Source organism: Podarcis tiliguerta (assembly GCF_965153285.1).
Source record: "Podarcis tiliguerta genome assembly, chromosome: 2".
In the NCBI taxonomy this organism is placed as follows: domain Eukaryota; kingdom Metazoa; phylum Chordata; class Lepidosauria; order Squamata; family Lacertidae; genus Podarcis; species Podarcis tiliguerta.
This window is the reverse complement of record NC_139535.1, coordinates 40133566-40160891: the sequence shown is the minus strand read 5'-3', so window position 1 is coordinate 40160891 and position 27326 is coordinate 40133566. Positions and strand designations below refer to the sequence as shown.

The 27326-nt window shown below is 40.1% G+C and overlaps 1 protein-coding gene and 1 long non-coding RNA gene across 2 annotated transcripts in view; one reads left to right on the top strand and one right to left on the bottom strand.

The window, feature by feature from the left end:
* On the top strand, positions 1-22044 carry RUVBL1 (RuvB like AAA ATPase 1). Its single transcript, XM_083418633.1, has 11 exons — positions 1-309; positions 1970-2056; positions 3577-3709; positions 5785-5936; positions 6924-7013; positions 7931-8080; positions 10747-10810; positions 11991-12189; positions 15260-15362; positions 20408-20499; positions 21550-22044. The coding sequence occupies exons 1-11, from the start codon at positions 169-171 to the stop codon at positions 21707-21709; spliced, it is 1371 nt and encodes a 456-aa protein (XP_083274759.1). The 5' UTR covers positions 1-168; the 3' UTR covers positions 21710-22044.
* Positions 20655-27326, bottom strand: part of LOC310667210 — a 15936-nt gene continuing 9264 nt past the window's right edge. Inside the window, exon 2 of the long non-coding RNA XR_014506208.1 lies at positions 20655-25349. This is a non-coding gene — a long non-coding RNA (uncharacterized lncRNA). The remainder of the gene's footprint in view (positions 25350-27326) is intronic.

The window sequence follows — 27326 nt, the reverse complement described above, 5'->3', positions numbered from 1 at the left end:
GTTATTTGAAAGGGGGCAAGGACAAGGCGGCAGAGCGCCGGGAGCCTTGGTAACGCGCGGGTGCCGCATGTTAACTGCGTGTGCGGCCGGCAAGAAGAAGGAGGAGAAGGAGAAGGCGGCGGGCTGAGTTTCCCGGGGCCTCCTTTGCTTCTGGTCGCCAGCGGCGGGATGAAGATCGAGGAAGTGAAGAGCACGTCGAAGACGCAGCGCATCGCCGCGCACAGCCATGTCAAGGGCCTGGGGCTGGACGACAGCGGGGCAGCCAAGCCGGCGGCGGCCGGGCTGGTCGGGCAGGAGAACGCGCGGGAGGTGAGGGCGGCGCTGGCGGGGCTCCGGGCTCCATGACCCCGTCCGGCCGCGTCACGGGCTGTCCTATCCTCGGGCTCTTCGACTCGGAGGCCCCTGGGCCCGTCGTCTCCCTAAGGAGGCGCTGGTGCCGCTGTGGAACCCCTGAGGGGGGAAGACGGCAGCCGAAAGAGAGCCATAAGGAGGGGGGGGTGCAGCTTCGCTTCTTGTTCCGTTTCAAGCCATGAAATAAATTGTGGTTTGAGAAGAGCGTGGTCAAGCAGATTGAAAGTTAAGAGTGGCCCCCACCCCCCAAAAAATCGCTTTAGGAGAGTTCATCTAAGCCACGGAGAGACCCCTGAATGTTCATGGGCTACTGCGCACATCATGCTGTGGCTGGTGCTGATGATAGTAATAATAATAATTTATTATTTATACCCCGCACATCTGGCTGGGTTTCCCCAGCCACTCTGGGCGGCTTCCAACAGAACACTAAAATACAATAACCTATTAAACATTAAAAGCTTCCCAAAACAGGGCTGCCTTCAGATGTCTTCTAAAAGTTTGGTAGTTGTTTTTCTCTTTGACATCTGGTGGGAGGGCGTTCCACAGGGTGGGTGCCACTGCCAAGAAGGCCCTCTGCCTGATCCGAATTTGAGGCCAACAACATAGCAGGGTCACAAGTTTCACACACCCCTGCAAAAAATCAGATTAGGTTCAACCAAATGCTAGGCATCCTATATCCCTGCCTTGTGTAACTTTATCATAAACTATGAAATAAGTGGCTATTCTAGGAAAGGGATCTTCATACAGAGCTTGGAATCTCTGCTGTATGCTTAACCTAAATCTGCTTCAGTTCAAGGATATTAACTTTGGGTCTTTCTTAAGTGAGATTAAACTGAGCAGTTTGCTTGTCAGATAGGCATAGCATCTGAAGTTTGTGGTGTATCATTGGAGATGTAGCTTATTTTTGTTTGTTTATTCTTACACTTCTATTCCACCCTTCAAAGAACTCAAGGTGGTGTACAAGCTTCTCCATGTTGTCATTATTAGGGGCAATCTGACTGGCAGGGCTTTATGGAGCATCAAAGCCAAAGTTGCATCTGCAGTCTTGCTGCACACCTTTCATCAGCTTCCTAAAATTTGGTGGTTAGCATAGAACTGTATTAAAGACAAGTTCTTTTCAGAGTTCATGTTTCTTTGGTTTGTATTGAATTCAGAGCCATATATATAAAGATATAATCTGAAACAGTGAACCCCACTGAACGCAGTGGCCCTTCTGAGTGGACATGCCTACATTTTAAAATTAGTGTTAGTACATTGAACGTTTCACCAGTCTGCAAACTAGCCATTTCAACATCAGGTGAGCTGTCAATAAGAAACTTTATAAAAAGAAGAGCACTCCGAAGTTCTAATTTTTCTTCTGCCAATACAAGCTTGGTGGGAGATCTTGGCCAAATTCCTCACTTTCATCATTTTAAACTGGTGATTGTGCAAGCTATTGAGTAGACCTACTCAAACAAGCCAGAAGAATATATATAGCTGTTGTATTTGTGAAATGATAGGTGTCCTATGCTATTGCAAATGCCTTCTGTTCCTAATCTCAACAAGGACTTTAAAAAGCAAAAGACAAACAAACCCCAAACCCTCCAGTATCTGTAACACTAGTATTTTAATGTTTTAGGCTTGTGGTGTTATTGTAGAATTGATCAGAAGCAAGAAGATGGCTGGCAGAGCTGTGCTATTGGCAGGACCTCCTGGAACTGGAAAGGTATGTCTTATGTCAAATGCTTGTGTCAAATGCTGGCTCCCTTGGCCTGAAGCAAGATGAGCGCCACACCCCATAGTTGCCTTTGAATAGACTTAACCATCCAGGGTTCCGTTCCCTTACCTTTTACTTCCCAGTAACTTGTACATTTGTGCTTATACATACTTTATTTTACAGAATTTTATGTGCTGATTGTTTGTAAAAAAAAAGAAAAGAAAGATCTTCAATTGGTTTACAGAAATACAATAATAAACATTTATATTATTAACAATAAATAATAAAATATTAACAATATCACAAAAATTAAGATATTCAAAAGATCATTAAAATAAACAGCAGCTAAAAAGAAATAAAGCACATGTAACTTTTATATGCCTTTAAGGGCTTGCCTAACAAATGTTCTCAGCAGGTGTCAACAAGAGTACAGCAAAGAATACAGTACACACATACGCATCAGACCTTCTAAACTCATTTGGTCAGTGGAATGGGAGGAGAACTGAACTACAGCAGAACATTTGGTCCTTGTATTGTAGGAGTATTATTGTTATTAAATTTGTATGTCGCTCTTCAACCGAAGAACACAGGGCAATTCATACCATAAAAATGAAAACACAGAATACATTAAAAAACAAAAGCAAAACAAACTGATAAACCCTCCTCCCCCACACATTTAAAAGGTCATGTTAATCCGCCAAATGCCTGGTTCAAGAGAAACATTTATCCTGGTGTCTAAAGATGGCACCTAATGGAGATATTTTAATAAACTAGTATGCTTGTCCTAGGTGAAAGATTATGTGAATATGCAACCTTTTAACAGTAGTTAGAGGGTCACAAACTTATTTGATACTTACTGATACTTATTTAGGCAGCAGTTCTGCACACATTTCTAAGAAGCCTTTAGGAGCCATACTAGAACTAACAAATTACTAAAAAGCTTTAAACCAGTAGTTCTTAAACTTGTTCCACCCCCATGGAACATTTGAAAATTGCTGCAGATCTCAGCAGATTAATTCCCCCCCCCCCTTCCATCATCACTAAAACCAGCACCATATTATAGAAATCTAGCCCCAGACTAGAGAAGGATTTATTTAACTGGTAAATCTCTCTGGAAAAAATAGTAGACTGTTCTAGCACTACATTGTGAAAATCATGATCTTTAGGCAAGAGCCTCCTTAGCCCATTTTGATAAATATGGTCCTGTTAAAATGGCCTCCCTTCATCCTCCAATACTCCACTATTCTGGAACATTCCCTCAGCCCCCTGGAGTTGCTTTGCATGGGGCAGAAAATGAGGAAATGTCAGAAATGGTCTCCCCTCTGCCTCCTCCAGTGAGAAGATCCTTTAAGCAATATTCCACTTACAGGAACATTAGGTTGTATCCAAAGTTAGTCCTACTCAGTGTAGGCCTACTGAAATTTAAGTTTAAAACCTGATAGGCTGTCTAATTTCTTTAAATTCTCTGAAATTTTGAGATTTCTGTATAATATATAATTGCTCAGTCATTTGACTTTTTATTTTCATAGACTGCTTTGGCTTTGGCTATTGCTCAGGAGTTGGGTAGTAAGGTTCCCTTTTGCCCTATGGTTGGAAGTGAAGTGTACTCTACTGAAATAAAGAAGACAGAGGTCTTGATGGAAAATTTCAGAAGAGCAATTGGTACGTACCTTGAAACAAGAAAATAAGTTATCAGCGCAAGGTTATATTTTTTTTGTTCAGTTGAACGTATAACATATATGTTATCATTTGTTTTGATTAATAAATCATATCTTGCTTCAGTTTTTAATATTACTGCAGAATTACTGAATCTCTTGCTAGCATATTTGCATAAGCTCTATAAATGCTTTCTTCATTATGGCATCTTAGTTGACTCTTGCTTCAGTCACAAACAGTGCAAGAGTGATACTCTGCCTTTCTGCATTCTCATTGCATAATGCTGGACAAAATAGAGGAAGGTATTTGTAGCTAACAAGATGAGTAGCTTTTCAATTAGGTTAATTTTCTCTTTAGTACTTGTGGATTTATCAATTGAATTGTTTCAGTTTGTCAAGAGGAAGAGTTGGATTTGCAAGCAAAACATTAAGCATCTAAAATCTTCCTATTTTACTTACTGTTGACAGCTGATAGAACTATCCCTTTACAGACCTTTGGATTGCTTAAAGATACCCTAATTGTTTTTATTACTGCGTCCAACATCCATTAATTCCCTGGGGCTCTGTATCATGATTTACCACAGACTTCATCTTAGTATTGAATGGCATTAAGGTGAAGAAACATTTCCATCAGTTCTTGCAACTGAAAAAAGTGGCCCATTGATTTCTGTAAGAAAGAGACTCTCAATCATCTGTGCTCTTTAAGTTACTGTTAAATTGGCAGGGTCGAGGGGGAGAGAGCCGAGAGATGGAGAGAGCGCAGTCTGCAATATTTCCTTGATGTGATGAAGTTCCCTGTCAGATTTGGAAACTTGAACCAGCAGTTGAAACCTGTGTCATCCATGTTGTCATTCTTAGAGATAGCAATAATTTAACAGCCAGCCACATTGTTGGTGCTCCACATTCCCTGGATGTCAGCATGAAGATGCTTCTAAATAAGTATTTGGTGTTAGTGAAAGATAGAAATTCTTCTCCTCCCATCTGTTGAATTTTATCTAACCCAAGTTATTAAAACATTCCACTGAGAAATTGTTTTCTCTCCATTAATACCTATAACAATCCAGACATATTTCAGAACCGGTAACTGCCTACTCTGCTTAATGGAAACATGTTCTAATTCTTGTCCAATCATCCAGATTTTCTTTCTCAAATTAAGAATTCTCAAAAGGATATTTCTAGGGTTGCAATAGCAGAGATTTGTAGTGTGTGTTAATTTGACATTCCAGTAGACACTGAAATGAGTGGCAAAGGGTTATGAGTATAGCCTTATTTGGCCATTTGTTACTCCTCTGTTGAGCAACACCAAGGCAAGGGAGTGGGGTTGTGACAAATAGCCCAGTCCTCAAAGTTGTGCACTCCTCCACCAACATCCATGCATATAGAATGAACATCTGAAAGGGGGTCTTGACAGTTGTAGATGGGGAAAGCTTTCCCAGAATCTGAAAGCCTGAGGGAAGTCTTCACATGTGTAACATAGTCATGTGAGTTTACAGAAAATGTTGCTATATGAATTTGGGTAATTTGCAAAAAATTATTTGCATCAGAAAATTTATTCTCTGTAGATTGATCTAATTTAGCAAGCTTATCCTATGTATTTTAGTAAACAAAGCTAAGGACTTTGAAACTACAAACTTGCTTAATTTTATTTGCAGTTGGCAGTCATTTATTGTTACTAGTGAGCTTACAAAACAGACAATTTTCCACTAGTAAATAATAATGTTTAAAGTTTACACCTTTTCAGAGTCAGATTCTAGGTGGCAATTATAAGAACTACTTAGCAGTCTTTTCAGCCAAACTGTCAGACTTTTTAATGTCCTATTTGATAAATATGTATTACTGGTTATAACTCTAGAATCTGTAATGGATTTTTTCTCTTTCACGACATAGTTTTCGTTTAAGTGGTAGAGTAACAAATGGCCCTTCTTCATCTTTTGTTTCAGTGCTACTAAATTTATTGGGTTTTACATAAATATTTCCTGATGGTATTGGAGATGGCAAAGATGACTTCAGGTGGCAAATATCAAGAGCAGTCCATTATAAATGGCAATTATTTTTATAGCTTATATAATCAATATTTTACAGGCTTGAGGATTAAAGAAACCAAGGAAGTTTATGAAGGTGAAGTCACAGAATTAACTCCATGTGAGACTGAGAACCCCATGGGAGGATATGGCAAAACCATTAGTCATGTGATTATCGGACTCAAAACTGCAAAAGGAACTAAACAGCTCAAGGTAGGTGGGGTCTTATCTCTCACACATTTCTCAGCATCTTAGCACTTCCTCATGTCAGTATAAGGGGCAGGAGAACAGTTGACTAAAGGTACTTTTTAAGCAATAGAATTTATTTATTTTGCTATTTCTGTTTCACCACATGATCTGATAGGTTCTCTAGGTCATTTGCCACTTGACCACATAAATTGATAGATATTGCCCACTCCTGCTTCCAAGAATGATTTGGAGATAGGTGATGCAGTTCTGCTGAAGTTAACCATTACTTGCCTTGTAAGCTGTCTGGGTCAAGAACCATTTGTAGAGCACTTAGGGTGCAATACTATACACCAGGAGTGACAAGCCTGTGTGGCCCTCCAGATGTTGTTGAACTACAACTCCTGTCTTTGCTAATCACTGGCCAGACTGACTGGGGCTGTTGAGAGTTTGGAATCTAGTAACATCTGGGAGAATGCAGGATCCTCAACACTGCTGTGCACATTTCCCTGGAAGTAAATCCTACAAAGCTCAATGGGTCTTACTTCTGAATAGGATTGCACTGTTAGAACTAATTCAGTTGATTGATATGTTACCAGTACAGATAGGAATGTATGCTGAGTTTCAGTGAAACTGGAATTACTGTAAAACGTAACTATTTTAATAAATGCGACAGTACCAAATTGCAAATTGTTATCATTGAAAAGCAATAACTGGAAGTCTGTCTCACACATTGCGTTGAGTCCAGAATTAAGTATGTTTAACAGGGTTGGTTCAAGCTGGCTTTCATACCTGTCCTCCTCACAGCAGCCCCCTGTACTATATTCCCCTGACTGTCAGGAACTCTGCTGAATGGGGTGGGCTGCAGACTAAGACAAGTTCTGCTAGCCGGAACTCTGCTCATGAAAGCTGCCCAGAAAAATAAATATGAAGAAATAAAAGCTAACACACTTCTACTGGAACCTCTTTCTTTGTAACTGCAATATAGTTGGTCTCTATTTATTGTCTCTGTAGTTGGACCCCAGCATCTTTGAAAGTCTGCAGAAGGAAAGAGTAGAAGCTGGTGATGTGATTTACATTGAAGCAAACAGTGGCGCTGTCAAGGTAAAGCAAAGACAACAGTTGAACCTCGGACATAGGATTGGTTCAGGATTTTCCAACTTTTTGTCAAAAGCCTGTGTCCCAAAAACCTTATCAATCCCTTCTAGGATAGCTGTGGTTTTCCTCAGGAAAAGGAGAGAGGTGTTTTTTGTTTTGGAGGGGATCGTTCATGAAATAAATGCCACCTCTAAAGGGGAATCATTTGATTCACAAGTAAGATCAACTGGTTTGAGAGCTCTGGTTACAGTTGCCCAGAGTGGCTGGCACAACCCAGTCAAATGGGTGGGCTATAAGTAATAAATTATTACTATGATTAAGATTATTAAATGTTTTCTTATTCATTTTAATATTTAACTTCATGCTTGTGTGTGTTCATGTTCATATATGATATATAAGTGAAGAGAGAAGACCTGAAATAACTAGTACTAAAAAGAAATGCATAGAGCCTTTAATCTTTTATCTTCCTGGTGTTCTTGCCATAAGATATATGCATCTAGAAGGGAATACTGCATTAGTTAGCATGTTTTTCGTATCTGATTTAAAATGTAGTTTAGGGAGATACTTGGTGTTTAATGGATGAGCATAATATTTTGTATCATACAATAAATCATCTATGTCCCAAGAAGTCTAGGACAGTTTCTCCAATCTCCTGCTAATCTGCTAGATTTGTCCTTTAGCAAGAGTTTCGCTCTTTCAGAAGAATGGAGAAAATACCAGGTGCTTTCAATACGATTTCATAGGTTGATCAGTCGTTCCTTTTCCAAGGACAAGCATGGCATTTTCAAAACTGTCAAACGAAGCCTGTTGGTGTTGTCACTGTAAAACAAGACCTTTGTTTATCAGCTGTATGTCATTCTCAATATTGGCAATAACATTAATTATAAATATAGTGTATGTGATTTCCAAATTCCTCTTCGCAGAGGCAAGGCAGGTGTGACACCTATGCAACAGAGTTTGACCTTGAGGCTGAAGAGTATGTTCCTTTGCCGAAAGGTGATGTGCACAAGAAGAAAGAGATTATCCAGGATGTAACTCTTCATGACTTGGATGTGGCCAATGCTAGACCTCAGGTATTCAACTATACTGACAGAAGCATCCAGACTTTCAGATTTGTGAAGAGAAGGAAGTCTTTCTTTTGCAGGATAGGCAGCAATCTTGCAAAGGCTCCCACTAGGGAAAGAAGGGAAGAGACAGTGGATTCCCCTCTGTACCATCCCCCACGCTGTTACAGAGGCTCTCCCACAATCCTCCGGAGCAGATTTTCAGGGGGCATATGGGATTGCAGGGGAAAGGAATTCTATCAGCAAGAATTGAGTGGAATTTTCCTCGGAAGAAATCTGGACCAATCCACTAAAAATCTAACAGTAGATATTTGCCTCCTTTTTGAGTGTGCCAGCACCTGGGGTCAAGGCGTACTGTCACAGTTCTATCCATTATTTTTCCTTGTTGCTGCAGTATGGAGTAAACCAGGCTTTCCTGAAACACACAAACTCATTTAAAACAGGGATCAGGATCTACCAGTAGAACTGTGGATGATTTGCAGCCATCTCCAAGAGTTTTTGACTACCAATATTTGCAAGTTTTAAAAACCACAAGCCTTGTTCTGTGCTAGTTGTGTTAGCCCTTAGAGTTCTTCATCTGTAAAATTTGGAATACTAATCAGTTGCCTCCAACCAGGTCTTTATTTAGATCTGTGGCCAGTTTTAGAGTACCCTGATCTCTAGTAACTCTCACACAGGTTTGTATATATCCTAACATGTGTTTCATGAGGTGCAATAGATCACTGAATCTGCTTGGTAGACCTTAACATTTTAGTTTGTTTAAAAAAACCTTACAAACCCAAAGGCTCCTCACCTCTGCTTTGGGGAAATTAGTGAGGGTGGTTATTGCATGTAGGTCAATGAAGAAAATGGGAAACATTTTTGGTGCTGATAATATTCACTGCCTTTTACCAGTAATTTCTACTGCATCCTAAACTGTACATATTTTAGTAGTGAGGCTTTTTGAACCTACAGGCAAAGATATAGTTTGACTAAAATGTAAAGAAAAGTGAATACTTGAAAAGTCGTTAAGGCACACATATAGCAGGAAAGTCAATATTGCAGCTCTGCCAGGGATCAATGACTCAAGCTGATACCTGTCATGCAGAGACGTGGAATATAGAGAACTCCTAAAACCTTTGGCAAAAGCATTTTCTGTGTGTGGTATTTGACACATTGTTAAAACTAATCTGCTTTACACTCAGGGTGTCTAGATACATTTTGGAAATATCTAATAGATCTATCCAGTTAAATGCCCATGGACAGATTAAGTTGCTTTTATGAGAATTTGTACTGTCAGCTCCCCTCAGTATACAGTGGTACCTCGGGTTAAGAACTTAATTTGTTCTGGAGGTCCATTCTTAATCTGAAACTGTTCTTAACCTGAGGTACCACTTTTGCTAATGGGGCCTCCTGCCGCCGCGCGATTTCTGTTCTCATCCTGAAGCAAAGTTCTTAACGCGAGGTACTATTTCTGGGTTAGCGGAGTCTGTAACCTGAAGCGTCTGTAACCCGAGGTACCACTATATGGCCCTTTCAATTTGTCGCTTAGCTTATAGAAGTTCTGTATGAATGCTCTAGTATGTTAGGTAAGTTCTTAAAGTCCCCACTGTGTTACGGTGAAGGCTTTTTGTGTTTGCAGCTGCAAACAGATTAATCTCTCTCTCCAATTGCAGCCAGTCAGTTCTGATTCATTTTTATTTTAAAATAAGTGCCCTCATCAAAATAAAATTAGGCTCCTGAGTGTTGTGGAGAAATGCCAATGGTATGAACTGATATTTCCACACTGAGTATATAATATATACATGGTCCTGAGGAAGGGCTGCTATGCTAACCAAATAATGGTGACTACATGCTGTAGTGTTAATTCATATAGCTGGTACATAGCATGAAATTAATCCAAAGGATTCGTTTTCCCAGGTGTGATTATTTCTGGCTGGCTGAAATACCTCCTAACTCTTAATGTTAACAATACTTATTTCTAAGACTTTTTTAAAAAAATTTAAAAATAATTTTAAAGACCATCAACTTCCCAATCTGAAATATTACAGAATATACTGTATAAAACTAAAACAAGCATTTTTTTGTTTAACAATGTATGTAAGATTTTTTAAATTATATAGTGAAGGAAAACAAAATTCCAAGTTCTCAGCTAGCAGAGGATTATAAAAACAGGTTTGTAACTGATATAATTTCCATACATGCATTTTCCTTGAGTAATTTTATTGTTCTGAAACACTGTGAAATTTACTGAGACCTGAATAAAATGGCATCATCATGTTCCAAAGTGCACATAAAGAATGAGGCTTAACAGATATATATATATATACTAATGCACTATGCTTAGAATGCAAAAGTGGTGAATTTATAAAGTAGTTGTCTGATATTTGAAACTTCAATATTGTTTTAAAAAACTGAAATAAGAATTATGGGCCATATTCAACTTAATAGTGCAAAATTAGCACTAGAGCAACAGGATTCCCTGCTCCATCCCTCCATAGGTGCTCTGTGCCATCTGCAGATCTGCCCATAACAGATTTAGGGGGCACACAGGTTATGTCAGGGGAGGAGATCTGCTTAATGCTACCTTGAATTCAGCCCTTTATTTTTAGTTTGACCAAATTAAATTTTCATAGCTTTTTCTGCACAGTAACAAAAAAGGATACAACCTTAATTTTCAAATTTGTTTTCTCTAGGGTGGGCAGGATATCCTCTCCATGATGGGACAGTTGATGAAGCCTAAGAAAACTGAAATCACAGGTACAATAGTTGTCTCACTTTCAGCCTGACCCCTATGCTTATATGGAAGGGAGTCCCACTGAACATGGTGAGACTTGGGTGTATAGTATTGCATCCTTAAGCTTTCAGCAAGGCAGAAGGAAGGATAGTTGGAATATACAGGAAGCGTGATGTGCATTACACAGTGCTGCTAAAGTTGAATGGGTTTCGAAATATTGTGTTCCAGCAGTTCAATGACTAGTCATGTGTAACACTTGAGAAATGCTACATAGGGCGTCCGGTTGAGTATTGATCAGAATCTGGCGGTGTTGCTTCCTTTCCTCAAAAGGGGCACCAGCAGAACAGGCATCAATCAGCTGTTACTCCACTCTTACACTCTTTAAACAAGCTTTATTCATAGTATGTTTTACATTTATGGACCTACAATTTTGTATAGTTGAGCAGTGTAGCATGTGCCCCACATTCAGCATCCAGCATTTTGAAAACATTATCAAATCCTGAAAATATCAGTCATTAGTCATTTACTCAGAGGTTATAAAGCATTTCTTGATGTTTTCCACAAACTGCAAGGATGAGAATTCACCTTACTGAATGTATGCATGGATGGATAGCACAAAAAAGTAGAATCCTGGAGTTTTGGCAGATAACAAATAATGGGCGTGCAAAAGATCTGAGCTTGAATCCCCAGCATCTCCAGCTGGAACTGGAAAACCCCTATCTGAAGCCAATGGGTGTCATTGCAAGACAGTGTATTGTTTACATTGTAGACTGAGCTAGATGAACAAAGTTGTCTGACTCGCTAAATTTAGAATAAGGGCTTGTACTGTATTTACCAATTTTCATTTATTTGTTTTTGTTTTTTTAAAACCTGGTGCAATCTTGCAACAAAACAGCAATATTTACAAATATTGAATGTGAAAAAGCCATTAGTCAAAAGGCCATTTTGGTTTCCATCCAAAATAAGCAGTTGAGTAATGATTGACTTGAATCCATAATTATGCAAAACCATTGTCTCAGCCTCATCCATTTTAAAGGAGTTTAATTTAATTTAAATTTCTTTATGCATAAGATTTTTGTGTGTGCATCAGTTCAGAAAAGGATACTAATAAGTTGGTGAAAAAGGGGCCGCTATTTTATTGTAAGTTGTCTTGGAGCTTTCATTATAAATAAATCAGGTTGTTAACCTTTATCTTTCCCTTAGACAAGCTTCGAGGAGAGATCAACAAGGTGGTGAATAAATACATTGATCAAGGCATTGCTGAGTTAGTCCCCGGAGTTCTCTTTGTGGACGAGGTTCACATGCTGGATATTGAGTGCTTCACATATTTGCACCGAGCGCTGGAATCTTCTATTGCTCCGATTGTCATCTTTGCTTCCAACCGGGGGAACTGTGTAATCAGGTACAGTGCTTAAAGCTTAGTCCTGCATGGTTCTCGTCTTCCCATAAGCCTCAGTGTTAGCTGCTTCAGCACAAAGAGCTATGATCTTTGGGAGCATTTTATCCGTGGTGCTGATACACCTGTGATAATCATCTTGATGGGTCACAACCATATCTGTTGCTGCAGGGCTGCTTAAGGGCTTCACTGCAGGAAAAACCTTCACACTGCGATGACCAAGAATTAGTAAGTTTCTTTAGAGTCAGGTTTTTCAGGATCTTAATTTTTTTTTCTCCCCCTGTGCTCATCCCTAGATCTGTTCCTTTACAGTTGCTTTGCTTGTCTTCCCCATGATGTTTCAAATACCGCTTCTTCATATCTTTTTTTTTCCTTAGCACTGTAGCTATCCGCCTATACTGCTTCATCTGTTGGCAGTCTTTGCACTTGCTCATCTTTCATCCCATACAGTCAGATTTCTTTCTATAATGGCACCATCACCCTCAGAGGTGATCTGTCTTCTTTTAATAATTTGGACTAGGTTTTGTATCTCCAAATGGCTTTGAGCTGCGCTGCTTTGCTGTGAACAAGTTTACATATTGCACTTGGATAAAAAGAATTATGCAACGTCATTCCCTTAATAAAAAGAAATAAATGTCTTGTTTAAATATTCCCTTTCTTTTTCTTTTTGTAGCATGTTCATTAGATTTCGGGTGGGCAATGGCTTTTGTTTATTGATTTTTGCTCCAGCACTTAAAAAAGCATTTGGTGCTTTAGAAATAATAATAGCAATGCCACTACCTGCTTTCCCTTTTTATAGTTTAGCTGGATCCCATCTTGTATACTGTTAACAGCTAAATGCTAGACTGGTGGCTTTCAGGTATTACTGCTATTTCTGCCTTTACTAAAAGACTACTAGTACTCATCAAAGATTCATCCCTATTCATTACTGTTGTCTACTTCTTGTGTCACTTCGTAGTCGGCTTACAGCATTTTTTTCTGAAACTTGGTTTATTTCACTTATTAAATACATATCATATCTCACCGTTTCTTAGGCAGCTAACAAAATCCACGTTGTGTAAAACAGTGACAATGGAATAAATTGTGCTTGTCTTGGTATAAATTGAAAAAATAATTAAAATGACGATTTCCCTGGCATTGAGGGTTGCTACCTTCTTTTTCCTCTACTGCTAGCAATTTGCCACAGAAAACATGTCAAATGGTGGGACTTGCCCCTTCTGGCACTCGATTGGGATGGGAAATGCATCTCTCACACTTGCATATACATATAGGACAGAAAATACCTCTGAGAGACCGATGTTTAGAAAAGCAGCATTAGTCCACGTGTCTGTAAAGCCTTCCACTATTGCATGATTCACACACACCTATATTTGCTGAAGAGGGAGGCCCTGCCAGTGTATAAGGGACCTCTAAGAATTAAGTGTGGGCTTTTTCTTGAATGTCCACATTCTTTGCTGCCCACCAACATTTTATACAAGCTTGGGCACCTGCTCAGCAACCTGTGTGCAAAAGACATTGGCTTAGATCCCAAAGTGTCTTGTGCAAGTGGAAAGATTCTTCCACAAGGCAAATTCTACCAATTTACTTGTCCCACTGTAGTGCATCCCCCCCCCCCCCCGTTTCCCATCCCATTCCCTTAATTGAGCAACTATTGGGGGCGAGGAGAGGGTGCAGGAAAGCAAGTGAATTTAGGAATATGTACTATTTATTTTCTGTTTTAAACCACTTAGCCAACCACTTTTAAGACGCTTGGGGAAGGGATTTAATATGCACAAATCAGAATATTAGGCAGTACATTTGGACAAAAGGGTTGAGGATGGTAGAGAAAAGAACATGCCCAGATCCATTCTCTTATCTTAGTGGAGAAGAGACCCAGTCCACTTTTTTTCTCTTGCCTTACTTGCACTTTATGCTCTGCATGCTATAGATTTTTAATAAACTTAAATTACTGTGAAGTAGTGTTGTCTCCAGATACTTGGAATTAAGGCCTACCACACCATAAACACCTCCAGTCATCTTGTCAATATGTTTCTCCTTAGGCCAGGTAACAGTAGAAGAGTTTTTAAAAGTGAACCTCTCAAAGTTAAAGAACAGTCTGCTTCTGGTAATTGTTGGGTGATTTCTCCTCATCAGCTCACAGTGTTATCGGTAGACTCTTAGCCTGTCTTCCTCCTTACAATTTGTATCACACCCAATCTTTCCTCGGCTTTTGCAAAAGATACTTTGGCCCCGTGCAGTGAAAGCACCTTCTTGTAGACAGAAGTTTCCTATGAACCAGGACTAAAATTGTATCAGTGGTCTTTCATGTTGTGTTGAAAGAATTTTGAGTTTATGATTCTATTATTAGAAATGGAAGCTGCTATTATGTGTGTGTGTGGGGGGGGGGGTAGATTAACATTCTACTCCTACGCTCTGCTCCTCCCTCCCCTCTGCTGCTCATATACCACAACTGAGTAGGATCTAGATTTTCTAGTAATCGCCTGAATAAGAAATATTTTTAGATGAAACTGGAGTGCCCTCTAATGGAGAACAGAAGATGTTGTTGTTGTTATTATTGGTTATTTATTGAATTTATATACCGCCCTATACCTGGAGATCTCAGGGCGGTTCACAGAACAAAATCAAAATATAAAACCACAAAATATATAATCAAAATAAAAACAGCAACCCGATAACCTCCCCCCCCCAAAAAAAAAAACACATTTTAAAAGGGCAAAGTCATTTTCTTGTTTTACATAGGTACAATATATTGGTGGGAGTGTAAGGCAGGACTGTTCATCAGTCAAATACTTCACTAAGAGTGCAAATTAAGGTACCTTGTGATGACAAAGAGCTTCACCAAGCTTATTCTTCAATCCAGATTTTCTATTGCCAAGCTCATTTACGTAGAATACAAGCCACTCTTCAGGAGAGGTATGCCAAAGTCTGCCTCTTAGGACAGTGCAACGTAAGCCATCACCAACCAATATAATTTCTTAGTGTGTTGGTTTGAATGTTAGAAGAAAAGCTTCCCACCAGCAACCCTATTAAGGTGATAAATAAATATAAACCTGAACTTTTCTTTATATCCTTGCAGAGGTACAGAAGATATAATCTCTCCTCATGGGATACCTCTGGATCTTCTGGACAGGGTGATGATAATTAGAACCATGTTATACACGCCACAAGAAATGAAGCAGGTAACTCTCTTACTTATGTAATATCTTGGGGGCCAGGCAGCAAAGGTCCCTTCTAGAACCTCAGCCAGTGGTGCGGAGTGTGAAACAGTACTGGCTTCTTACCTATAACATGACTGGTTTGCAAGATTTGTTTTTTAGAAAGTTTTTGGGTCCTATAATTTTTTTAAACAATATTTATATGCTGGCTGATAACAAAGTTCTCTGAGTGGCTTACAATAATGTGAAAAATATTTAATATAGTAATATACGTGGCCCTTTCCAGAAGGAAAGTTTCATCCAAGTAGGAATTCATCCTGCAGGTTTCTGGCTTTGAAACTATGAAGGCTATGGTTTCCTCTTTAAGATATTATTATTATTATTATTATTATTATTATTATTATTATGTTTTATTTAATTTTATTTTTAAATGTCTGCTGCGTTCTTTTCTATTCAGACATCACCAGAAATGGTTCGCAACAAAAGTAAAAACCTTCTGATAAAATCAGAACAGCTCTCCAATAATGGGTAAATAAACAGCCCACAAAAAGATCTGTTTAAAAACAACCCATAAGTCAACAGGAAAAGTGCTTTAAAAATGCCAATAAGTATGAAGACTGTTCCAGTCTCCATATTTATCTCCATGTGAACTGATTTTTTAATTCATCATAATAGAAATGTGATGGGAACAGATCTTCATTACACTTCTCTTGAAAGGGCGGTCCCGCTTATATTTTTTGTGTTTCTTAATTCCAGATCTTAATTTTTTTTCAATATTTGCTCAGTTTGAAATGAAACCACTCCATGTTAGTATTTGAAGTATGTGGATTTGTAAACTCCTGGGGTTTGTATTCCGTCAGTGATTTGCTTACTGTATTCTTGGATCCATTTTGTAGTTGATCTAGACGAGATTTTTTCAGTGATTGGCTAGAGCAACAGTCCAGTAAGCAGCAGGACTCATCTTGGTGCAAGGAGCATTGATTATAATCCTTGGGTGCCATTATGAGGCATCTTGTCAAAGATCCCCCCTCATTAGTGTCTCAGTGCTGTGGGCTGACACCATACAGGAGCCATTACGGTTTATCATGTCAATTCTTTGTATTATTTAGGAGATAGTGTCAATGGCGGAAAGCATTGTCACCAGATAATAGTCTCTGCTGCTGGATAAGTGCCAAGGTGAAGCAGAGGCATTTATTGAATATAAACGTACCAGCAAAGGCTCATTTCCTTTGGTATGAGGAAGCTTTTGTGTGGTGCCTTCTTTCAAAATATGCCGTGGTATTGATACTTGGGATGTTTTTGTGTACCTGACAGGATAGCTGTAGCACCTTGATATAGATTACAGCAGAGGTGGCTAGAGGATACAGCTGTACAATGAGGTTTTCATTTCAATATTAGCATAATACTATGTATTATAATATTAACATTGGGCAAAGTAATTGAGAGTGGCCAACTGCAGCTGTGCCTGGGTGAAAGGGATTATCTAGACCAATTTCTGCCTGGCTTCAGACCTGGGTATGGCACTGAAACAGCCCTGGTCCATCCTAGTTATTGACCTTTTTCATAGAGTGCCACCCTGTTGATTCTGCTCAATCAACCCCTTGGTAGTGTTTGATACTGAACATTAGGAATAACTTTGTGAAAGTAAGAGCTGCTCAACAGTGGAACAGACTGAGAGATGGTGGACTCTCCTTCGTTGGAGGTTTTTAAGCAGAGGTTGGATGGCTGTCTTTCGGGGTTTCTTTAGTTGTGATTCCTCTATTGCAGGGGGTTGGGCTAGATGACCCTTGGTTCCTTATCCGCTTTTAATTAATTATATGCTGCAGTTTGCCCCTCTTTTGCATCTTATTTGGACAGGGTTTAGATTTGCTTAGTGATGTGTTTTAACAGATGAGTTAAACATTTCCCTTCTGCAATTGTGTAAACATTTCTGGGCCCAATTCAAAGTGCTGGTTTTGACCTATAATGCCTTAAATGGCTCAGGACTGCAATACCTCAAGCACTGCCTCTTTCCATATGAACCATCCTGGACCCAGAGATCATCTTCTGAGGCCCTTCTTCATGTGCCTCCTCCTTGAGAGGTCTGGAGGATGGCAACATGAGAATGGCCCTTCTCTGTAGTGGCTCCCTGTCTGTGGAATGCTGTCCCCAGGGAAGTTCACCTGGCGCTTTCTTTATACACCTTTAGGCACAAGGCAAAAACCGTTCCTTTTTAACCAGGCATTTGGTTGATTTGATTGACATCCTATGACCTTCTAAAATGTGGGTTTCATTGGGGGGGGGCGGTTAGTGGGTTGTTGTTTTTATTTTGATTATCTATTTTATATTTTGATTTTATTCTATGAACCACCCTGAGACCTCTGGGTATAGGGCAGTATATAAATTCAATAAATAAAATAAAATAAACATTGTCCGCAGTGGATGAGGAAAGGCAGGGCACAGAATAGGCTTCTTTCTTTCTCCCTTGAGCTTCCCCTCTTCCTCAGGTGCTTCCTCACCTGACCCTGCTAAAGAGTTCTGTTCCCCCACAGTGTTAAATGACCCTATGGAGAGGGGGAAATGGGGCTTGGGGTTTTCCAAGAGCAGTTACACCCCTTCTCCCTGCACACAGCCTGCAAGTGGGGCTTTCCACCCTTATAGTTCACAGCAGCAGTGGGTAACCTGTGTGCCTTCAGATGTTATTATATTCTCAACTCCCATCAGCCCTGACCTTTGGCTGGAGTCCCACCTCGTTTGGAGAACCAAAGGTTGCCCTCCCTTGGTTTCAAGGATCCTTTGGCATGCCTCTCTGTGACCAGCTGAGATGGGGAATGACCAGTTCCAAGTACCATTTATATGCATTCCTCTAAGTGCTTACCAGTTGAAAAATGCCTCCTTGTCCCTGTCCCCACCAAAGTAAGATTTGCATGCATACCACCAGAAGACTGTGTGCATAGTGTAGGGACCACCTGCATTCCAGACCTTTCTCCTATTTTGACATAGATGTACCTGCACAAAGAACACTACCTTGCAAGTAGGGAATGTGATGTGGTGTGACTCAATAGGTGTTTGATTCTTGAGAGCCAGTGTGGTGTAGTGGTTAAGAGCGGTAGTCTTGTAATCTTGGGAACCAGGTTCGCTTCCCCGCTCCTCCACATGCAGCTGCTGGGTGACCTTGGGCCAGTCACACTTCTTTGAAGTCTCTCAGCCCCACTCACCTCACAGAGTGTTTGTTGTGGGGGAGGAAGGGAAAGGAGAATGTGAGCCGCTCTGAGACTCCTGAAGGGGAGTGAAAGGCGGGATATCAAATCCAAACTCTTCTTCTTGCATGTAGCCTTAGAGTGCTTTACATATTCTGGGTTGACCTTGGCACCCCATAAACTGGCTACAGAGATGATTTACTGGATTGTGTATTTTTTATCTGTTTTTCCAAAGAAGAAAGTATTACACAGGCCTTTAAAAATTATATTCAGGTTTAGTCTTTATCTCAGTTGCAGTGGTTTAAGGGTTGGGAGCCAAAGAGAGATTTTAGTTCAGGTTCATTCAAGAGCCTGTGCACATTCAGAGGACTTCTGATTTATCCTGACCCAGTACCTAATCATCAGCCATTTTTACAACTTGACATGATATATTGTGGGTTGCTGATCAAGGAACACAACTCCAAAGCCAACTTGGGCACACAGTACTTCGGGTCACAGCAAAGTTGAATATCAGCTGGAAACTCCATATTGGTGGGGGGATTTGTCTGATGTACTTATATTCACATATGATGACAGAGACCATTTATAGGAGCACTGTTTTTTTCTTTTCTTTTTTTCTTTATTGATATCTCAGTACATATACCAAATGTTTACATAATATTACATATACATTATACTTGTAAATTCACATTTTTCTGTAGGAGCGCTGTTAATTGTCTCCTTGTGCTTCAGAGTCAGGCATTTAGTGTTGCCAGTCCTCTGCTGTGGAATACATTTCTAGCAGGTGGAAGTCTTTTATTTATGTCACCAGGCCTGTTCAGTATGATTTAAAGTATTTAAGATGAACGAGTCATTTTATGATTATTCCGTATTGTTTTTATGGGTGGGTTTTTTTGTAAATTTTGTTGAACACCATCTGGTAGTTTTGTATGAAGTGCAGTCTAAATATTGTAATAAACAAAAGGAAGTATTAGCCTTAATATTTTGGTAAAATTTGAACACTCCCAAGAGCAACTTCAAATTCTAATGTTCCTTAAACTAGCTGCCTAGTACGTGAAGCCCCGATTCTGTGCTCATCCCCCTTCCCCCTCTTCCGCACTCTGATTCCCTTGGTGCATTTTTATGGCTTTAATTTAAACGAGTGCTTCTTGATATCTTGTTTACAAAGCTGCCAAAGTGAAAAATACCTGTATTATATGAGACTCGCAGTTCCAGAGTTATCTCAACACTACAACACAACATCATTATCCAGTCTGCCCCTTATCACTCAGCTGGTAATACGGACTGCAGGGAGCCTGGTGCCACTTTTGTTACAGCTCTATGTGCTCAGGCTTATTGGTGATATCTTCTTCTTCAACTTTACAAAGATCTTCAAACTGGTACAAGCTGGAGACTGTTCTTGATAGATTAGATTTATCTGAGAGGTTTTGTGGGAGTAGGTGAACCTTGCAGAGAAACTTACTTATTTATTTATTTTACCGTCTTATTTGTCAAGAGGCTAAAATGTCTGGCGTGCATTTGAGCAACTAAAGGACAGTTGAGACTTTCCAAGCAAATTGTTCTGAAGATTTATTCCAGGTGGGGTACTGATGATCTGTGATTCTGTAGGTCACTATATGTATATTCCATATCATTCTCATAGTTTAGGAGTTACAAAGCTTCTTGATGAATGCCCCAAAATATTACTCCATTTGCAACCCGAAAGGATCCCTGACTGTGTTGCAGTTCTAAATTGGATGCAGTGAAAGCAGATGTTAAAATAAACCAGCCCGTGTTTAAACTATGTTTTATACTGTATATGGTTTGCATGTGATGCTAAGGTGTGTACACAGCTTTAAGAAATGCATTTTTTAAAGTCCAAACTGTGTTAAATATATTTTTCTGCTTTAGATCATAAAGCTTCGTGCCCAGACAGAGAGTATTAATATTAGTGAGGAGGCATTGAATCATCTTGGAGAAATAGGCACCAAAACAACATTAAGGTAAGCATGTTGACTATAAATGTCAAATAATGACTGGTTTTGGAAATGGTATGAAGATGGGCAGAAACAGGTAGCTAGGGGGTAACCAGCAGGCCATTGTTGATTTCTGGTGAAATACTAATTTGCTTGAATGACGAAGCTCAGAGTTCCACCCGTTTTGCATAATCCACTTTTATTCATGACATTCATTTAAGGCATTTAAGGTAGTTCCTCTTTATTATTAACATATGAAATACTTGTGTATACATAACTTACAGACAAGCTAAATTATAGTGAAAATCCTTTGCAGAAATTAATAGTTGTATGATAATGATTGGTCATTTTAATGGACTGCGTATTACTTATTAAACAGTTTGACTGCTCCTTGCCATTTTTGCAGGTTGATACATTCAGTAATTTTGGACATGGGAGCCCAATGTCTTTTGCAGCCACCCATTGATGGCTGGCAAAATTGATTCTACCCACTTTCAAGGCTAGCAACATTTTTGCAACAGTTAGTAAGTTCCAGACCACATGAAAATAGCCATTGCAATAGAGTTCTGTAACAATCCTAGCAGGATATATAATAGAATAGATTCATGTGCAAAGTGTGGCTGGCAGATTCTTTTTACAACTTCCTTGCAAGGCAATGAGGAGTCCTGAAAGTAGATTCTAGTGCTATTGCGAATGTCACTGGGGGGGGGGGGGGGCAGGATCTAAAGAACTGCACTCATTTCCGTGCAATATGAAGTTGTGTTTCTCAAACCACAGCTTCATTTCCACATCACAAATAGCTTTTGAAATTCATGTTTTTTCCTCTGCTATGGGAGGTGGCATCACTGCTCAAAGTGGGAAGAGTCAAGTTGGTGGATGTGCTTTAAATGGCTCTTTGGCTCTTGGCTTAAATGTTTAATTTCCCCAGCTATAAGGTGCATTGGACATTTCGGGGAGCTAGGTTCATTTATTCATCCTGTGGAATATTTCTGCAAGTGTCTCTTTTGAGGAGTTTTCTCTGTTCTACTTTGTAGCTGGCATGTTAATTTGACACCTGCTCTTATTATTTGGCCATAGGTATGCTGTGCAGTTACTCACACCAGCCAATCTGCTAGCCAAGATAAATGGGAAAGACAGCATAGAAAAGGAACAGGTTGAAGAAATAAATGAACTCTTCTATGATGCCAAATCCTCGGCAAAAATACTGGCGGATCAACAGGAGAAATACATGAAGTGAAGAAGTTTGTTAGCCTTTCTAGTCCTCAGAGCCTCTTTTAACATTCTCCAAATTTTAACTTTCACTGGAACTGAAAAGTTCTTAAATATCACAATACTGTTTTGTAGCAAGAAGAAGCATTTCCTTTGTTCTTAGTTCACTGAGAGGGAATGAAATCATCTCGATGTCTGTAGTATCTTCTTGTTTCATGTATTGAGTGCCTATATGAAATGGATGCAGGCTGGCATACCCTTATATTCCTCTTCTAGATTTGATTGCTAAGTTGCTTAGAAAAGACAATTTATTTTCATTGCTGGTTTTGTTTAAAAATAAATGTGAACTTGTTTTTAAAATGTTTTAAATTTGACAGACTAATGGTGTTTTGGAGTGTCCCTCAAACCTTGTCAACAGAGGATGGATAACCCAGTAAAAGTGATGCTGTTCTCGGGAATGAAAACTTGAAGGTGCATTCACTTGGATTCTAGGCTTCTGCTTGGTTTTGGAGAGGCGGGCCAAATTCTCCAAGTTAAATTGCTCAATAAGCAAACTTGGACGTAGCACAGTTTGTCACTCTCCCAGGTGGCAAACTGTACATGTATCTGTAAGAGAAATTAAACCTGCATGTACAGTCTTAAATATCTGTGCTGTATTAATTACAGGAATATGGCAGGCGCATGGGTGACTGTTTCCAGGACAGACAGTTCAAGTATGGTAGGACCAGGGGAGAGGAAGCATGGAAGAACAGGGCAAGTGGAGGCGTGATGGGATAGATTGCCTCCTGGACAGCTATTTAAAAGACTGATCTTGTCTAGAAAGAGTAAACACTGGTGTCCAGTCTTGCAACAAGCACTGAGTATGTCTCTCTGAAATTAGAGTTGGTGGGGAACAAATGGGCCTGCTCCTTTTCAGTGTGACTTGAGTAGAGAGCAGCAGCATCACAGAATGATGCTTACAGAGCACAGATAGCTTGAGGGGCCTTGCACTAGTGGGCCATGTTTAGCTGCTGCAACCCAAAATTTCTTTAGAGATTTAATACCAGAATTATTACACACTCTACATTTTCTTTTCCATAGTTGTTGCTTTGTGTGTCTTTCACTAAGCTAACCTTCACAACAATAATGATTGGTAACCCAAACCCAAATTAAAACTGAACTTCCAGTTTACTATTTTGAATGTAACAAAATTGTGAAGTTTATGACACACACAGTTCATTCTGTGCAAGCCTCTGTGAAGTGTCTGCTGCTGCTGAATGTACCAAACTGAGGTCTGTGTAGACTTCTCTGATGCAACTAGCAGTACTTCTAATCGGGCTTTGCCAGCTAAGCCCTTTGAGAACCTAATGCATTCTTTATAGCAAAAATATAACAAGCAGCATTCAATGGTGAGTGTTCCTTGAAGGAACAAAGTGGGAGGCTATTTTTGACAATCTCTCCTTCCCTTTGCAGCACTCCATGCCCCCTATAAAACTTCAGCAAAAGGTTGAGGGCCTCTCCAAGAGCAGATATAAGGGGGAGCATAGGATTTTGACGGCAATAGCTAAAAATTGCCTCATTCTGCTGATGGATTTCCTACAGGCAGAGGACAATCACCATTGGCTATCCCCCTTTCATTTGTCATATAGCTCTAATGGTTTCTTATGATCAAGTCATCTGCCCCTGATCCTTCCTCATGCAGCTAAAGCTAAATGGCAGCAGATCAAATTTGTTATGAATGGTAGTGAAAATAAACTGCAGTAAAAAAAATCCTCGCCAGAAAAACCTCAGTGTATTGAAGTCTGTTTGCTCTGAACAACTCTTATGTAAATCATCTGCTTCTGGGTATGGTGGGGTTTCCTGTAAATTTGTCACTTTATGATACTATTGTGATCTATTTTACTGCTTTTTAAAAAGAATGCCCATGCCTGGGAAGTTGAACTGATTCACCGTAATTATTCATGGTACATGGAGATTCCCAAAGCACTTTTCTCAAAACTTTTCATGTGTCCTAAAACAAAAAGTACATGCACAAGTCACTTGTATATCTAAGTACAGTATGGAGAGGGACTTGAACATCACCTGCTCCTTCCCCATAAAATGATAAGGATTAATTTTTCTTAAGAAAAAAAGGTCATATAAGTTTCCCTTTCTGGCATCAGTCAGAAGTGTGAGTCATTTATAAATCAAATTTCATTTGCTTGTTGGACCACACACACAAGTAACGTATTTGAAATTCATAATCGGATCTTAGGGAGCAGGTAGAGTGGTCTTTGTTTCTTTGTGTATTTAATTTATATACCACCCCTCATCAGAAAACAAGATGGTTTACAAAATACAACACAAATGTTAGGTATCTACACAACGTAAAAATCAGAACAATTATATAAATGCAATTATAGGAGAGATTATTTTAGAAGGTCTGGGCCTGAGCCATTTAGGGTTTTAAAGGTACCTTGCACTGGCCTGGAAAGAAACAAGCATGTGTATAGCAAAGTTGTTAAATACAGAACCTGCAAACATGTACAGTGAGCGCCTGGGGTCTCCCTCTGACCCTTGTGAGGAGAGAGGGAAGTTCCATTGTGCAAGCGGATATTTTTGTGCTAGAGCAGGGCTGTTCAGCATTAGCAGCAGCAGCAGTAGTAATTAAATTTGTATACCATGCAGCCCTCAAAGCCTTTCTCAGCAGCCCTCAGAAACATCTGACAACACCCTTCCCTCCTGCAGCCCTTGTGCTGCTTTCCCCAAGGCGGGTAAAGAGGCACTGGGTTTGGGAAGAAGGTGTGAGGGATCTAGGACCCTGCCAGAGTCTCACACCTAGGGGTGCCATATTTCAAACTGAAAATTGGGCCAGAAAAGTTGTTGAGCAAAATTAGCCGTTTTTGATCTATTTTTATGGGAAATCGGCAAAAAGCAGCACTGCCGACATGGGCTTCCATATGTCCGGATTTCCCCAGACATTTTCCTTATTTCCTACACCTCTGCCAACTGCAGTATTCCAGATATGCCTGAGAAATCCTGGACATGTGGCAACCGTACTCATGCCTCCTTCCCAAAGCCCAGCACTTCACTTAGCCAGCTTTGGGAAGGCAGCACAAGGGCTAGATGGTGGCATCAGATTTCGCCTCTGTTTGATTCCATCCCATATATTTTATTTTACTGTGGAACAGTTTGCAAAGAGACAGGCACCATGCTTCATAAAAAGCAGGTATTTTTTAAAAATCCAGGAAAACCAACCAAGCTGTAATATAAAGGATTAAAACAACAGCAACCATTGAATGCTAAATTGCACCTGAATGTTTATCTGGTCTATTAAGTGATTCCCATCAGAATTACTGGTGTCAAAGCTTTGCCCATGAAAATGGCCGTCATATAACTGATAAACAGTTCAATTGAAAGAATAACAGCACCACGCACTATAGCTGTAATTCTCCTTTAAAATCAATCGAAATAAGAGTGTTCTTATATATGGAGGACATGATGATCTAGCAGAGGGGGAAATCCCATCTCGGTTGCTTAAGGTTTCTTATTAAATCTGGAAAAAAATAACTGCATTATTTTAATTCAGCTCTGCCCATTTTCCAGAAGTGCTGCACTTATTGCATTAATCTTCAGAGCGAAGTTTTTACGACCGATTGCCTGCAGACTATGAGAAGTTTCTCCATCCATTAACCACAGAGAAACGGGCCCTGCAGGGTAGGAAAATATTTGTTACATCTTATCAGGGTGACACATAATCTAACAACAATTACAGCAGGCCCATATTTTGTACTATTTCAGTTTCGGTGTGAAAAATAGTTCTAATATTAAACCCGGGGTGGATGGGAGCTGCAGGAACCAGTTGAATATTATAAGCTCAGCAGTGGTGATTTCCCTTCAGGTTGTGGGTCTCGTCATTACTGGGATACGGCCCTAAGGAAGTGACTACACATAAATCCAGTGTACGTGCCCCCTATGCAAATGGCACAGTGTGCACTGGCAAAGCAGCTTGAAGGATGATTGCATCCATATCAATATGAAGTGCTGAAATTGCATTCTCCCCATGCTTGATGTTTTTGTTAATGTAAAAGCTTTTCGAGGCACTTCAGGTCACTCTCATTCTTCCAAAGGTTAAAAATGCAGAAGAAGTGTTTCAGCCTTACCAAGAGAGAGAGAGAGAAGCTACAACAAAAGTGCAGGTTACCATAAAAGGCTTGCAATATTATATATTAATATGCAAAATTAAATTGTTCAAAATTCGGCTCTGCTATCCAAATCCGATCCTGCATTTAAGCATAGCAGGGACAAAAATTTGTGACAGGTTTGATTTATCTTTTAGACAGTATTCACACACTGGTTTGGATCCCAACCTCTGTGAGCAAAGAACACTTCCTCTTGCAGACTCCTAGCACAGAAACACACAAAAAACCAAACCCAGATTGGCACAGACTGGGACATTTTACTGGCAGTAATTCAGGACCTCCCCAAATACAAGCAGAAGTGCCTTTCTGATCACTTGGAGGCACTTTTGGAATCCACGCCTATTGTGTTCAGTGGAGTTTGTAAAGCTGGCTATTTGGATAATAATAATCTAAACACAGTGGAGGCTGGTTCATTTGGACAAATGGGGCACGAACCTTGGTCTGCCTTCAGCCAGCCCACTCCCACCTGCCTTCTCATCCAGTCTAGGGAGTGGCACTGGCGCCCAGCATCCTCTTCCTTAGTCCCAGAGCTGTCTCCGTAATAGCTCAGTAAGGAGGAGGATGGTGGCAATACTTACACTAGTTGGCTCTGCCTATCATTGGCTGTGACTCCACCTTGTTGAACTCTCTGCCTTCTGCCCTATCAATCCCAATGAACACTGGCCACCATGGTCAAATGCATTCTACTGCACCCAGGTAGGATTTTGTTTCACTTGCTCAATTTGTGCCCTGCCTTTTTTGGTGCAGTAAGGTAAGGCAAAAAGGTAAAGGACCCCTGGATACTTAAGTCCAGTCAAAGGTGGCTGGGGTGCGGTGCTCATCTCACTTCAGGCCAAGGGAACCACTGTTTGTCCACAGACAGCTTTCCGGGTCATGTGGCCAGCATGACTAAACTGCTACTGGTGCACGGAGGACTGTGACGAGTGCCAGAGCGCACTGAAACACCCTTTAGCTTCCCTCCACAGTGGTACCTATTTATCCACTTGCACTGGTGTGCTTTCAAACTGCTAGGTTGGCAGAAGCTGGGACAGAGCAACAGGAGCTCACCCCCTCACGTGGATTTGAACCACAGACCTGATCAACAAGCCCAAGAGACTCTGGTTTAGACCACAGCACCACAGGTGTGTGTATGTGCAGACCAGACTGACCCACCTTATGCATCATCCCTAAGACAGAGAAAAGAGAACCAGAGATGTCTGCAAGACAGGGAACAGTTAGAGTTAGGAAACAATACCATATGCCAGGGCTAACACATTTAGAGGGGGAGTTGTCTCCCCTTACACACACACACACACACACACACACACGTTTGGTTATTTTAAAAAATCCTATTTTTTAAATACTGCACCAAACTGTCCCATGCAGCCTCCTTTATTGTGATGCCAGAATGCTAAAAGCTTTTTTTGTTCTTTTTTAAAGTAATAAATTTGATTTTAAAAGAAAGACTATACTGGTTTCTCCTTGGGGAGGGCACTTTGAAGAGGA

Bases quoted from the DNA above. Each gene is read 5' to 3' on its own strand.
- RUVBL1 (XM_083418633.1), top strand. From the start codon at position 169: ATGAAGATCGAGGAAGTGAAGAGCACGTCGAAGACGCAGCGCATCGCC. The intron at 5,937-6,923 runs GTAGGTGGGGTC...TTGTCTCTGTAG, and splicing joins AAGGAACTAAACAGCTCAAG to TTGGACCCCAGCATCTTTGA. The intron at 12,190-15,259 runs GTACAGTGCTTA...ATATCCTTGCAG, and splicing joins CGGGGGAACTGTGTAATCAG to AGGTACAGAAGATATAATCT.